Below are 14400 nucleotides of genomic sequence, written 5' to 3'. Positions count from 1 at the left end.
AAGTTGCTTTGTCTTTCCCCCCCCCCCCCTCAGAGCTGTCCCATTGGCCTGTAGTTAAGGGACGTGTTTACACACTGGAGGCCACAGCTTACGCTCTTCTGGCTCTGGTCAAGGTCGGGGTAAGCATGTCCCATTTACATTTTGTGTGTGTGACCAGCATGTCGAGCTACACACAATAACAGTCACGAGCCATGTCTCCTCATTAAAAGGCTGGAGGGATTATTAGACGAGTGCAGTGCCTGTTCTGAAATAACAATTTGGAATGGGCTGCTGCTTGGCCTGTGCTAATGCTGGTTGCAATATTCTTGTACAGTAAAAAAACATTGCTTACCATTGATAACCAATTTCTTGTATCAGGCGAGCGCCAAGTCTCTGCAAGGAAGAATTCCCATGATAGAAAAAACTAATTTACATGGTAGGCTTCTGAAAACCCAACCAAAACCGATGCTCGATCACAGAGACTTCAACCCTTTTCTCCCCCTCTGTTGATAAAGGCCTTCAAAGAAGCCCGACCTATCGTGAGATGGTTCAACCAACAGCAGAAGGTGGGCGGAGGATTTGGATCAACTCAGGTAACAAAGCACGCTCTCTATATGCACCTCTAGCCAGTTTTCAGGCCTTTGCATTGTCATTGATTCATTCAACCTTTACTTTAACCCAGGAATACAATTAGGTTGATACCACATTTACAAAATAGCTGAGTACAGAAAATTTACAAAATTTCAGTTATTCAAAGCCAATTAATCAATTAACAAATGAATTGCTGTTATTTATGAACTAAAATAAGATGAGATTGACAACTTAAATTACCCCAAGGATTAAATTGAGTTGAATTTACTTTATGTTGTGTGAATTAATCTGGACCTTTGAACAATTATGGGGTGCCGTTTGTAAAGCAGCTTACGCTGGAAATAACAGCAACATTTTGTCACATTTAGCTTCAAACCATGTTTAAAAAACTGGTGTGAATTTTTGAGTCACTTTTTTGCACATTTACAAAAATATTTGTCAACTTAGAGATATTTTAAATATTTAAATCCAAATGTTAAATGTTACACTTAAATGTTAAATCTAAATGCTAAATCTAAATGTTAAATCTAAATGTGAAATCTAAATGTTTAATCTATATCTAAATCTAAATGTTAAATCTAAATCTAAATGTTAAATTTAAATCTAAATGTTAAATCTAAATCTAAATGTTAAATCTGAATCTAAATCTAAATGTTAAATCTAACATGCCGGTAACAGGAAGTAACAAAATAAAAGCTCGAGGAGGTCAGAGTAAGTTTATAGTGGCAAATAACGAATAAATCTTATCCGGGGAAATGGACTCTTGGACATGGATTATTGTGATATTAACTACATAAAATAACAAACACGTTTGGAGAAACTTTATTTGAAGAGTACTTTGAGTTTTTAGTGTCACTTTTATAAATAAGATAAGATTTATTCGTTATTTGCCACTATAAACACACTCTGACCTCCTCAAGCTTTTATTTTGTTACTTCCTGTTACCGGCATTTGAATTTGCATATTAGTTAAATATTTAGTTTCACCCGAAACATTTAGATTTAACATTTAGATTTAGATTAAACATTTAGATTTCACATTTAGATTTCACATTTAGATTTAGATTTAATTTAACAAATATTTAAAATATCTCTAAGTTGACAAATATTGTTGTAAATGTGCAAAGAAGTGACTCTCAAAAATTCACACCAGTTTTTTAAACATGGTTTGGAGCTAAATGTGACAAAATGTTGCTGTTATTTTCAGCGTGAACTGCTTTACAAACGGCACCCCATTAACAATATCTTTGGTGTTATTTTCTCCCCCTCGCTCTTACTCTATCTCCAGGCTACCATCATAGTGTACCAGGCTGTAGCAGAGTACTGGGCCAGCGCTAAAGAACCAGCGTATGATCTGAATGTGGATATCTTGTTGCCGGGCAGGGCAAAGACTGAAAAGTTTAGCTTCAACCGGGAAAACAACTATACCACAAGAACATCTAAAGTGAGTACACACTCTCACACACAAACTTGCATGTTGCTTTTCTTTTTGTTTCCTCTGCTGATCCAGTGTGACATGTGTGTATTTTATATCCTCAGATCAATGATATAAACCAGGATGTAAAAGTGACTGCCACAGGATCAGGAGAAGCAACAGTGACAGTAAGTAAAATGTTTTTTTTGTTCTTTGCTCTATCATCTGCTGTGTATCTGTTCTTTATTGATCCCAGATCCGACCAGATACATTTTAACCTAGTGTCAACAAAGCTTGTATGACATAAGCTAATTTATGTGATATTTTCTGTGTAACAGATGGTGTCGCTGTATTATGCTCTACCTAAAGAGAAGGAGAGCGACTGTGAGAAGTTCAACATGTCAGTGAAGCTCATCCCAGGTAATTTGCTTGTCTCTTCATTTTTATTTGTTGTGATCATTTGTCATTTTCTCTGTTTGTCTCCTTGTATGCATCTATTTTGTTTGTGTAACTGTGTTCTTCCTGCTGAGTCACCATCATTCTGCCCAGTTTTTTTTTCTTTATGAGAGAGGATTTAATGCTTGTGTGTTATCTTGCTTTTGTAGACAAAATGGATGCAGATGAGATGATATACAAGCTGAAAATAGAGGTTTTGTAAGTACAATAAAGAAACAATACTGACTGAAGTGTTTTTCATATTGTTGTAACTCTCTCGTTTAATTGAACATTGTACATTTTCTACACAGATATAAGGACAAGGAGCGAGATGCCAGCATGTCAATCTTGGATATCGGTTTGCTGACTGGCTTCACCGTCAACACTAATGACTTGGACTTAGTAAGAGCTTTTACAAATACAGCTGTGGCCAAAAGTTTTGAGAATGACACAAGTATTGGTTTTCACAAAGTGTGTTGCTTCAGTGTTTTCAGATCTTTTTATCAGATGTTACTATGGTATACTGAAGTATAATTACAAGTGTCAAAGTATTTTATTGACAATTACATTAAGTTTATGCAAAGAGTCAATATTTGCAGTGTTGACCCTTCTTTTTCAAGACCTCTGCAATTCACCCTGGTATGCTATCAATTAACTTCTGGGCCACATCCTGACTGATGGCAGCTCATTCTTGCATAATCAATGCTTGGACTTTGTCAGAATATGTGGGTTTTTGTTTGTCCACCCGCCTCTTGAAGATTGACCACAAATTCTCAATGGGATTAAGGTCTGGGGAATTTCGTAGCCATGGACCCAAAATGTTGATGTTTTGTTCCCCGAGCCACTTAGTTATCACTTTCGCTTGATGGCAAGGTGCTCCTTCATGCGGGAAAAGGCATTGTTCCTCACCAAACTGTTCTTGGATGGTTGGGAGAAGTGGCTCTCGGAGGATGTTTTGGTACTATTCTTTATTCATGGCTGTGTTCTTTGGCAAAATTGTTAGTGAGCCCAATCCCTTGGCTGAGAAGCAACCCCACAGATGAATGGTCTCAGGATGCGTTACTTTTGGCACGACACAGGACTGATGGTAGCGCTCACCTTTTCTTCTCCAGACAAGCTTTTTTCCAGATGCCCTAAACAATCGGTAAGGGGATTCATCAGAAAAAATGACTTTACCCCAGTCCTCAGCAGTCCAATCCCTGTACCTTTGACAGAATATCAGTCTGTCCCTGATGTTTTTCCTGGAGATAAATGGATTCTTTGCTGCCCTTCTTGACACCAGGCCATCATCCAAATGTCTTTGCCTCACTGTGCGTGCAGATGCACTCGCACCTGACTGCTGTCACTCCTGAGCAAGCTCTGCACTAGTGGTACCCCGATCCTGCAGTTGAATCAACTTTAGGAGACGGTCCTGGCTCTTGCTGGACGTCCTTGGGCGCCCTGAAGCCTTTTTAACAATAATTGAACCTCTGTCCTTGAAGTTCTTGATGATCCGATAAATGGTAAATTCAGGTGCAATCTTACTGGCAGCAATATCCTGGCCTCTGAAGCCCTTTTTGTGCAAAGCAATGATGACTGCACGTGTTTCCTTGCAGGTAACCATAGTTAACAGAGGAAGAACAATGATTTCAAGGACCACCCTCCTTTTAAAGCTTCCAGTCTGCTATTCTGTCTAAATCAGCATGACAGAGTGATCTCCAGACTTGTCCCCATCAACACTCTCCTCTGTGTTAACAAGAGAATCACTGACATGATGTCAGCTGGTCCTTCTGTGGCAGGGCTGAAATGCAGAGGAAATGGTTTTTTGGGGATTAAGTTAATTTTCGTGGCAAAGAGGGACTTTGCAATTAATTGCAATTCATCTGATCACTCTTCATATTATTCTTGAGTATATGCAAATTGCCATTATAAAAACTGAGGCAGCAGACTTTGTGAAAATGTATATATGTGTCATTCTCAAAACTTTTGGCCACGGCTGTACACACATACACACATAGAGTCAATGTGAGAAAGGAGATGTTGGTTAATGGTTTTGAAAGGTGTCTGACACGGTTTGTTTGTGTGTGTAGTTGTCTAAAGGACATGCACGCACTATTTCAAAATATGAGATGAACACTGTCCTGTCAGAAAGAGGCTCACTGATCATCTACCTGGACAAGGTGAGACGCAAGCCTATCTTCCCCCTTTCCCCTTTTTCTCTAGTGTGCGGTCTCTAAATCACATTTGCTATTAATTTCTCTGCAGGTTTCTCACACACAACCAGAGGAGATCACATTTAGGATTCACCAGACGATGAAAGTGGGCGTCTTACAGCCAGCCACTGTTTCTGTCTATGATTATTATGACCGTAAGCCTCAAACACACTTAGAATGACACTCAGTAGAGCACTTACCTTCCTCAAGGCCTAACAGTCGCCATAATTTAATCAAGCTGCACCAAATTGCACATATTCCAAAAAATATCCCATCAAGTGTTTAATGTTGATTTTTACTGATGTATGCCACTGTATATGGATTTTCCCTTGCAGAAAGACATTGTGTGAAATTCTATAACCAAGAGAGCAAAGCTGGACAGCAACTGAGGCTCTGCAGAAATGATGAGTGCATATGTGCCGAAGGTAAACAGGGTGGTTTTCTCTTTGAAGACAAAAGCCATCCATATATCCATCCACTATCTATAGCCTTTGAGGATCACAGGGGGGATGCTGGAGCCAATCCCTACTGATATTGGGTCGAAGGCAGGGTACACCTTGGATAAATCAGGGACCAGCATACAGAGACAACAACCGTTCACACTCACATTCACACCTACAATCTCCTGCTTAACTTTCGACTGTTGGAGGAAGCCACATTAATCGAAGAAATCGCAAAGACACTGTCAACACATGACACTAATGTAGTGCTTTCATCATCCATTGTCTGTTACCTGCAGCCTTTTAGTATCTCACCTCATTAATCCATACACCAACACATGTTCTCAATTAATCAAGTCATCACTTGTGTATTTACTTTGTGCCTATTGTTTATTTCCAGAGAACTGCAGTATGCAGAAGAAGGGCAAGATCAGCAATGATCTGCGCACAGAAAAATCTTGTGAGACTACTCCTACCAGCAGAATAGATTTCGGTAAGATGCACTAAAAATGTTCTGCACTTGAGTTGAGATTTGTTTAAACCTGAACATATTGTGTGTTTGTGTAAGTGAGTGATTGTTAAATAATCAAATAAGTGAGGTAACAATCTGCATCTTGTCTGTCCTCAGTGTACAAAGTGAGACTGGAGAACTTCACAGACGGTTTGTCTACTGACATTTACACAATGAGGATATTGGAAGTGATCAAAGAAGGTGGGTATTTATCTGCTCTGTGAACCATCGAAAATTGAGTATCACTATGCGTTTTATTGAATATATTTCTAAGGCCGTTTTCACAGAAGGTTTGCACCAAGATCCAAAACCAGGATCTTGTCTTGTCTACATTGTTTGCATTGATCTGTTGTTTTGGTTTCTGTTTTTTTTTGTAACGTCCTGTCACCATCACCCATGTGGGCTGTCTGCCTATTCTTCATTTTGATTAGTTTGTAGACAGACCTGTTGTCAGTTTGGCAGGTGGAGAAAATTTATGAACCAGTTGATCATTTCTTGGTATTACTAGAAGCATTACAAACTTCAGGCACAATTTTATCTGTCCTCTATTCTTTAATGCCGTCTCAACTTTGACAAAAATGTGGTCCATTGGTTCAGACCTTGGTCCGGTGCCTGCAATTTTGTTTCTGGACTACACTGAGAAGTCAGATGAGTCCGGACAAAAAAAAGGGTAGGTGGGAAGAGGTGTAGGTGGCATAGCTGCAGCTGAACTGAGTGAACTTGACGTCACAACCAACTCGTGAGGTGCTCTCTCATCTTGCTGTCTTACCAAATTAGTGCGTTCACCCGGCTGTCATGTTTTTATCACTGCTGATAAGAGCCTCGTAAAACCAGTGTCTACTGTTTAGTCATTTGCCCTGGAAGTGAATACAGATTGAATCCATTCCCATTGCAGACAGAAGGCAGACATTAGTGAATGTTAAGGTTCTTTTTGACCAGTTGAAAAGGGGCTCTTTTTTCCTGCATTGTTGTTTCTGTAGGCACACAGAGCAATAATTGCCAATTTAAAGAAAGCATATCTATTTAGATTTGTGCCGAGGGGCACATGAAAAGATTGATTTCTATTTGCAAAGTAGAAAACTACCCCTAGAAGCAGGCTAACTTAGCTTGCATCGCCAGAGGAAAAAACAGTGGGGGTACAGCCAAGCACCTGCATGTAAACCCCTGTTAGACCGCTAAAATGTCTCACTATTCATTTATGTTACACATTTCCATTAGCCCCCCATTCAATCCTAAAGCATCTTCTCTCATTTATTTCAATCGCAGAAAGCTTCGATGTGGGTCCTCTGGGGAAAGATCGCACATTCCTGAGTTATCCACACTGCAGGAAGTCTTTAAATCTGGGCGAAGACAGAACGTACCTCATCATGGGCACGTCAAAGGATATTCACAGAGACGAACAACATCAATTGTAAGTTTCTTTGTGTTTAAACAACTGCAGCTCCCATGTTATCTACTGTTTCTGCACTTTTTCAACATCATGTTCCATGATATTTTCACATGTGGTATTTCACTCTGCTCTCCACAGGTGTCAGTACGTGCTCGGGGAAAGAACCTGGATCGAGTACTGGCCCACAGACGCCGAGTGTCAAGTCGAGGAGCACAGAACAACGTGTTTGGGCTTGGAGGAGATGGTCCAGCAGTACCAGCTTTTTGGATGTCAGCTGTAGCGTAACACGAGAGGAAACACTTTCTTTTTTAAATCATTTTTTTTTGCTGCTGTGAGATGTGAAGGATAAACCTTAATACCTGCATTGTGTTGATTAAAATTCAATGGTCTTAATCTCATTGTCAGTGTCTTTTTTCAATCAAACTCTGTAATCTGCTGTGATGTGGCATTTAAGACAACTCACACACCATGGATCAATTAATATTTGCAGCAGTAATAACAGACAGTTTTACTGTAACTGAAATGCTGTGCTTCTACTCGCTAAATTGGTTCACAAGAAAATCTGGTCAAACAAATACTGTGAACAAAAACGCAATGGGAATAAAATTTAAATGAACATTAATTAGGTGATTCAATTGTTGGACAAGTATTAAGGTGACGTGTTTAAGGTGAGTCTGTGGTGATGGCATCCTAAGCATATGTGGTTCCTCTAATCAAAACGTATTCTGACCTTACTAACTGACTCCATTTAAGGCAACTAGATGTCACAAGTGACAGCGTGAGATCGGCTTGATTTCTGGAGACAGAGAACTTATAAAATATACTCCACAGTTTGTAGAGAAAAGTACTTGGCACAATACAAATATGCATATATATATGAATATTAACCTAATATATATATATATATATACAGCAGTACAATATATATATTATAACTATACATTACACACACACTGCAAACTTGCATGGTGAATTTTCACAAGACTCATACATAATAAAAGCAAGATATTTGAAGGACATGTGTCATGTCATTCCACACAAGCTATCATTACTATAAGCTATTATTTACTATTATTAGTTATTTTTCCTATATTATAAATTTACTAGTCATTAGTCTAACTTCCTCATGTCAGGCTGATTTTGGGTGCTGGAGGGATCACAGTGCAGCTAGGGTCGAGGCATGTGGTGCTACATATTGGTTAGTTTCCAAGTTTCTCTCTTGATGTGATGCCCTATGCCACAGGGAATTCAGTCCAGAGTGATGATGAAATGCTGCATTGATCGTGTGTTGGATCTTAATCAAAACAATATATAGGTTACTCATTGTATTTAAAGTCCATGCTGAAGCAGAGGATCCTCATCTAAGAAAATGTTTGGATGTTTGTGTCATGGCTATTTGGGCTAAAATAATAATAATATGAATAACATTACGAATATATAATGAATTCTAATTCTAATTTATATGAATACTATGAATAATGAAATTAAGTTCTCCTGAATGAAGATATTTAGTTGAAACTTGAAAAATAGTTGATTCTTGAAATCCAGTCTGTTAACAGAGTCTGAGGATACTGGAAATAATTTCTGGGTGTCAAAATAAAGTCCTCTGTGACTATAATTATAATACGTGATAAGAGGAACAGGCACGCATGGTGCTGGATAAAACCATACTTCGACCTGTTGTTTAACAAACGAACTGCAGGGGGCAGCAGCACGCAACGACGGAGCGGGTGTCCGCGCGGAAACAAAGACGGCGAAGAAAAGAATGAGTCAGTGACGTATTTCCGCCGTCAGTGGAGCCGCCGCGGGTAATGTCGGTGATGTCAAAGAGAGAGAAGAAGAACTAAACTTTAACTCCCGACAACGCAACAGCGTGCGAAACTACCCGGGAACGCAGCACTTCACTCGGGCAGCAGCTCAGCCGTCTTTCTCCCAGCTCCGCCATGGCCAAGGTGCAAGTGCTTAATGTCGCTGTGCTGGACAACCCGAGCCCGTTTGGAAACCCCTTCCAGTTTGAAATAACGTTCGAGTGCATGGAGGATTTGCCGGAAGGTGGGTAATGTGTTCAGTCTGCGTGTAATACCAGTTTACTGAGAATGAGTGATGCTAGCTGTTGAATACCCGATAGCATTCTGCTAACGGGGGAACGTATGTGGTGTCCCGCGTGAAGAGCAGAGCGGCCCGTCAGTTAGTTCGGTGATGACGTCAGGATGAGCTGTCCTCTTTGCTCGTTTCTTGTGTTTCTTTTGACGAGTTGTTGGAATTTTGGCGCTGGCGGGTTCGTGCTCAGCGGCCCGCCCCCTGCCCGCAGAGATTGGCTCAGAGACGCACTTCCGAGTTCTTTCCGACAAGCTGATTGGTCGAGCGCGTAAAGTTTCTGTAGCAACAAACAAGCTGAACGAGTTGCCGCGAACCGCCGAGTGACAACAGGGAAGCAGCCGCTCGAACCAAGGACACATTGAATATGAAGTGTCATCAGCCTGGAGCTACTACACCGATACATACTAATAAGTTACTTTATTTATATAGCACTGTCTTAAAATACACGTTTACAAAGTGGCCTAAAAAAAGATAAAGCAGTGGAGCCCAGCCTCCCTCTGTCGTGTTGCCTTGGGTACAGAGAGCAACAGCTGCTTAGAAGCATAAAGGATGAGAGGGTCTGATGTGGGAAGTGGTGCCATTCAGTGTTTTTTAAAAGATAAAAATAGAAAATCCACAAGGGTAACCAGTGCAATGATCCCGGAATGGGTGTGATGGAGTTATATTATTGCACTTGCGGGAGAACCTTTGCTCCTGTGTTTTTCCTTGTTGGGCGACAAGCTAAATGTTTCAGTTTATTGTTAGTTTAGGTCAGTGTAAATCACAGTGCCAGGAGATGCACTGGTTACAGTTGTCATTGTGCTCTCCAAAAGCAGGTGCCAACTTTTTTATGTTATTTTCTGTGATGGTATTTTTACTAGACTTGGACCTTTTATTACCAATATTTTGAGATGATTACATTTAATTTGAAAAACCTTCCGATACAATTTCCCCTTCCATATACGATAACAAAACCTGGACTCTGCATATCGGCTGATGCAGAATACCGATTCATTACAAGTGCATTTAAGATTATAACAGCTAAATGCTGCCAACCCTGTGTGGAAGTGATTATTGCTATGATTGTTCTATGGCCTGGCTCAGGTCAAACCTTCTAAAAAAAATGCATACAGAGAATGAATGCCATAGAACTTATTGTCTAGTTTGACAATCAGAACTGAAAAAATAACAAATTTATATATCTCGGAAATCAAATTACTTCCTTTTAAATAGCTTTTTAGGTGCACTTCCAGTCTGAAATACTGTAGTGCCGAAGTGCAGACATTTGAGCTAGCTCTGGCTAATCCTACACAGAATCGCTTCTTCTTCCCCTCTCCAAAAACAGTACTTGCCAGTGGCAGTACAGTGCAATTACAGATTTGCATCCTCGCCTATGTCTGGCCCGGCATTTTCAGCAGAATTAGAGGCATTTCAGATGCTGGAATTGGCATCAGAATCTCTCTACTCAATACGACAATCAATTTCCCAACAAGTAGTCTGAGAGCACAAATTAAGCAATAGAATACCCACGTCTCCTGTGTGTAACATTCCTTACAAAACTAAGCTAATCCGTCTCACTGTTGTCCTTTATGGCTGTCAGACCTGGAGTGGAAAATCATCTATGTCGGTTCAGCTGAGAGCGAAGAATATGACCAGGTCCTAGACTCTGTTCTTGTTGGCCCAGTACCGGCTGGCAGACACATGTTTGTCTTTCAGGTGAGTAAGCTGCTGTGTTTGTAAATGCACTAATAGTTGGGTAACTTTCGACCTTGATGTAATATTTTTTTTCTCTTTGTCTTCCATGTTGGTCCCCTCAGGCTGACGCCCCCAACACAGGAATGATTCCAGAGAGTGACGCTGTAGGAGTGACAGTGGTCCTCATAACCTGCACCTACCGTGGACAGGAGTTCATTCGAATTGGTTACTATGTCAACAATGAATACACAGACCCTGAACTACGAGAAAACCCACCCCTCAAACCAGACTATACTCAGGTAACACACGCACAGATTTCCGTCGCTGTCTGTAACGTGGGTGCTTATGTAATCTCAATCTCGAAATGTGGGATCTCTGTGCACGATTATTTTTATTTTATTTTAATTGTCTGCATCATTGTGTATTTATTGGTGCTGCTGCTGCCTGCTCTGGCTACGTTTCCCTTGAAGTACCTGAGCTGCAGAAAGTATAAACAGTATGTGGGCCACGCATGTGAAATGGGTCCATCGAGATGTACAGAGTTCTCTGCTTCCCTCTGGTGTTCTCAATTAGGTGTTGCAGGCAACTGCACCATTAAAAACAACCATAGCAATTTTTCTTTTCTTTTTCTATTTTTTTTCTCTTTATTCTAAAAGAAGTAGCAGGGCAGGCCATATTTAGATTCATCATTATAGAACTGTTTTGAATATATGTGTTAATCCATGATAATGATGGCTCCTGGTTACATTAGTATTACATTTAATCTTTCCTATCTTGTCCTAATAACATGATGATTTGATTTACAGCATCCACTGGTGCCTGCATTTTGAATTTCATCCGCCAGAAAGTCGGGATTAAATTCATGTTACACTACACCATCCTAATTTTTATTTTATAGATTAAAATTTGGTTTTAACCAATGTCAGAACCTTACTCTGTTGAAATAGGGTACTGCATTAGCCCTGGAGCCATAAGTCAATAAATTAATTGATTGGTTATTTTTTATATGTTGATGGTATTGTGAACAACTGCAAGATATTCCCTAGTTGTAGATTCTCAGATATGTGATTAAAAATGTAACCTTAAGGATTTGTAGTGTCGATCACACAAAACAAGAAACTTGACATATGACACATTGTCCCTCATGATATTTAACTGACTAAAATAATCAATTCCCCATTAAAACAATCAACAGATATTGAATTTGAAAACAATAACTTACTACCTTACACTGCTTAACTGTGAGCGTAAATCTTAGACAGACGCCAAAGTGTCTTTATCGCCCTCTGGTAGCTGGCTGAGACGGACTCGCAATTGGTCTATCGCATGTATCGGCGTCAATTCTGTGGATCGATCTCCCAGATCGCCACTGCGCAGCCTCTGGCACAAGATGGCAGCATTTGAAACCAGGATATTTAATTTAGTGTAAAAATGTAATGTGTGAGGATGGTAAAACATTCCTCAACAGGTAGAGTCTGAAAGGGTCAGTTGAAAATGTTGAGTTGTGTTCACAGAAACGTACAACCTATTGTTAAACTAATTTCGATACCTAACCCGATGCTTTCATCCTTTCAGCTCCAGAGGAATATTTTAGCCTCCAATCCTCGCGTCACCCGCTTCCATATCAACTGGGAGGGCTTGGCAGACAAGATGGAGGACAGCGAGAACGTGGACCCATCCCCCAACATTGGCGGCATGCTCGCTCCTTCCTGTATAACAGGAAAGATGCCCCCTCTTGGACTAATGCCAGACAACTCCATGGACTGCATGTAAAAATCATCAGTTCAATATAACAGACATGAAGCTCTTATTTTCTGTAGCTCACCAACAGCGCAAACACACATATTTGGACAAGGAGGCCATGGATGTATCTACGTGATGTGTGGACATTATAAGGAAGCACAGACATGTCAGTGGGAACACTTTTTTTATATCACTTACACATTTGCATCTTGGATATTTAGCAACAGTTTTCCTTCATAACCAGCAATGCCATATATATATATTTTTTTTTACCATATCTCTGTCTTGCATCGTGTTATATCTGAGCCAGAGACATTTTGAGTCATCAGGGTTTGGTGATTGTATAACATGAATGTTGTGTCCTCACAGCCCCAGAGACGTGCAAGTCATACTCCTTCACTGATGTTGACCTGTTTGGTTCCCTTTTCGCATGTTATGGGCAGCGCTGTATACTGTATGTCAGAATAGGTGTAGCTCTGTCTGCTTATAGAAAAACAATGCATTGTTCTGTACATTTGTATCATCTCATGTAAATCTATAGGGTCTGGAGAAAACAAATCTTAGTTTTGTAATATGGGCAATTTTCAGGGGTGTGTTGCAATGAGCAGCTTTACTTGCAGTTAGCCGGACAGCTGGTGCAGAGAACAACCTTTTACTTAAAACTGCTGCTTTGAACAGCTACTCTTAACATGTTTCATAAGATGTCTGTCTGCAGAAAACCTGGAGGTGAGGGAGATACAGATACCACATTGCAGTAAAATTGCTTTTGAAAATTAAGGCTCACTGTAAATAATGTTAACCAAGTGCTTATTTTGTCTTCCAGATAAGAAGACTTATTTTTTTTTGTACTTACTATATAATCTGCCTCAGTATTTGTTATAACAGTGATGGTATTAATAAAAATTGTTTTTTTGTGGACCTTGTGCACTTTTATCTTAATCTCCATATCTTACACTGCTGCTTTCCTTCCTCACTAGTGAAGACAAGCTCAGCAGCAGCAGAGAGACTCTGTGCTAGTGTGTCTGAGCGTGCATCATCCCATTCTAACCCCCTCCCCTCTCTGCCACCTTTCTTTTTTCCAGTTTCATTCATAAAATGCAGCAGCAGCATCGCTTCACCATTTTCACTCTAGCCTCAAGTTGCTAGGCAACTGCAGAACCATAGGGAGGGAGGGCTGTCTGCTCTCACCCATTTTATCTCCTCTTCTTAGTTGAAGGGACTAACTCCTCCATCCATCCCTCTGTTATCTCTGTGTGCTTCTCCCATGTCTGTACTGTTTAATGATACTCTGACTGGTTAGACACTGTGACTGTGGCATCACCTTCACTCTCAAAACCGCCTGGGGCTGTGCTCAAATGAAATGTTCCAGCTTCTCACAAGAGGATAAGCTCTTTGTCTTTGTTTGATATCACTCTAATTCAAACACGTTTTCATTCTGGGCTGCTGGGTTTTTTACCTTTACAGACCGTTTGTGACGATGAAAACAAACAATTGACCCAACACAGTAATCACTAGAGCTTTTGAGAATAGACTGAGATGACCACATATCTATGAGTAATTTGGATGTCTTTTGTGTTTGAAAACAGGTGGTAGTAGTATCTGATCATTTAATTTAAAAGATTGAATCCTTATTATCGGAATTGATATTCAGGTCCATGTCTGTGAAATTGTGCATTTCGAGCATCCTGGTGATATGGGGCCTTGGGCGTCTGATGCCCTCACCCCTGTAGGTGATGCAGGTGTGGGGAGAGGATGATGCTGCAGGATAAGGATTGTGACTGGAAAAGGATGTTGTCACATACACACACACACAATATCCGTCCCATAATGAGAATATTTGCAAATGATATGGATATATCTTCATCCTGACTCGTGAGATTTGATGATCAATATGCTGATGCCAGATATATAGACTAAGGAGGCACTACAACA

At 40.2% G+C, this 14400-nt stretch overlaps 2 protein-coding genes across 3 annotated transcripts in view; both read left to right on the top strand.

The window, feature by feature from the left end:
- Positions 1 to 7344, top strand: part of LOC133026361 (complement C3-like) — a 35575-nt gene extending 28231 nt beyond the window's left edge. Inside the window, exons 30-43 of one of the 2 annotated variants that reach the window (XM_061093253.1) lie at positions 34 to 119; positions 495 to 572; positions 1858 to 2013; positions 2109 to 2171; positions 2322 to 2403; positions 2589 to 2637; positions 2730 to 2820; positions 4488 to 4577; positions 4663 to 4765; positions 4946 to 5035; positions 5451 to 5543; positions 5679 to 5762; positions 6828 to 6972; positions 7090 to 7344. In XM_061093253.1, coding sequence (XP_060949236.1) covers positions 34 to 119; positions 495 to 572; positions 1858 to 2013; positions 2109 to 2171; positions 2322 to 2403; positions 2589 to 2637; positions 2730 to 2820; positions 4488 to 4577; positions 4663 to 4765; positions 4946 to 5035; positions 5451 to 5543; positions 5679 to 5762; positions 6828 to 6972; positions 7090 to 7231 — 1352 coding nt within the window. In that variant the 3' untranslated portion in view covers positions 7232 to 7344. The remainder of the gene's footprint in view (positions 1 to 33; positions 120 to 494; positions 573 to 1857; positions 2014 to 2108; positions 2172 to 2321; positions 2404 to 2588; positions 2638 to 2729; positions 2821 to 4487; positions 4578 to 4662; positions 4766 to 4945; positions 5036 to 5450; positions 5544 to 5678; positions 5763 to 6827; positions 6973 to 7089) is intronic. The other variant, XM_061093262.1, reaches the window with a different exon arrangement.
- A 1406-nt stretch (positions 7345 to 8750) lies between these two features.
- Positions 8751 to 13386, top strand: asf1bb (anti-silencing function 1Bb histone chaperone). The gene is made up of 4 exons (XM_061092145.1): positions 8751 to 9003; positions 10631 to 10746; positions 10848 to 11024; positions 12301 to 13386. Exons 1-4 carry the CDS (start codon positions 8895 to 8897, stop codon positions 12496 to 12498), a joined length of 600 nt encoding a protein of 199 aa, XP_060948128.1. The 5' UTR covers positions 8751 to 8894; the 3' UTR covers positions 12499 to 13386.
- Positions 13387 to 14400: the final 1014 nt, after the last annotated feature.

Source organism: Limanda limanda, chromosome 2 (genome assembly GCF_963576545.1).
Source record: "Limanda limanda chromosome 2, fLimLim1.1, whole genome shotgun sequence".
Lineage (NCBI taxonomy): Eukaryota > Metazoa > Chordata > Actinopteri > Pleuronectiformes > Pleuronectidae > Limanda > Limanda limanda.
The sequence above is the reverse complement of the archived record's forward strand: the minus strand, read 5'-3'. Positions and strand labels throughout refer to the sequence as shown.

Bases quoted from the DNA above. Each gene is read 5' to 3' on its own strand.
- asf1bb (XM_061092145.1), top strand. From the start codon at position 8,895: ATGGCCAAGGTGCAAGTGCTTAATGTCGCTGTGCTGGACAACCCGAGC. The intron at 9,004-10,630 runs GTGGGTAATGTG...TATGGCTGTCAG, and splicing joins CATGGAGGATTTGCCGGAAG to ACCTGGAGTGGAAAATCATC. The intron at 11,025-12,300 runs GTAACACACGCA...TCATCCTTTCAG, and splicing joins TCAAACCAGACTATACTCAG to CTCCAGAGGAATATTTTAGC.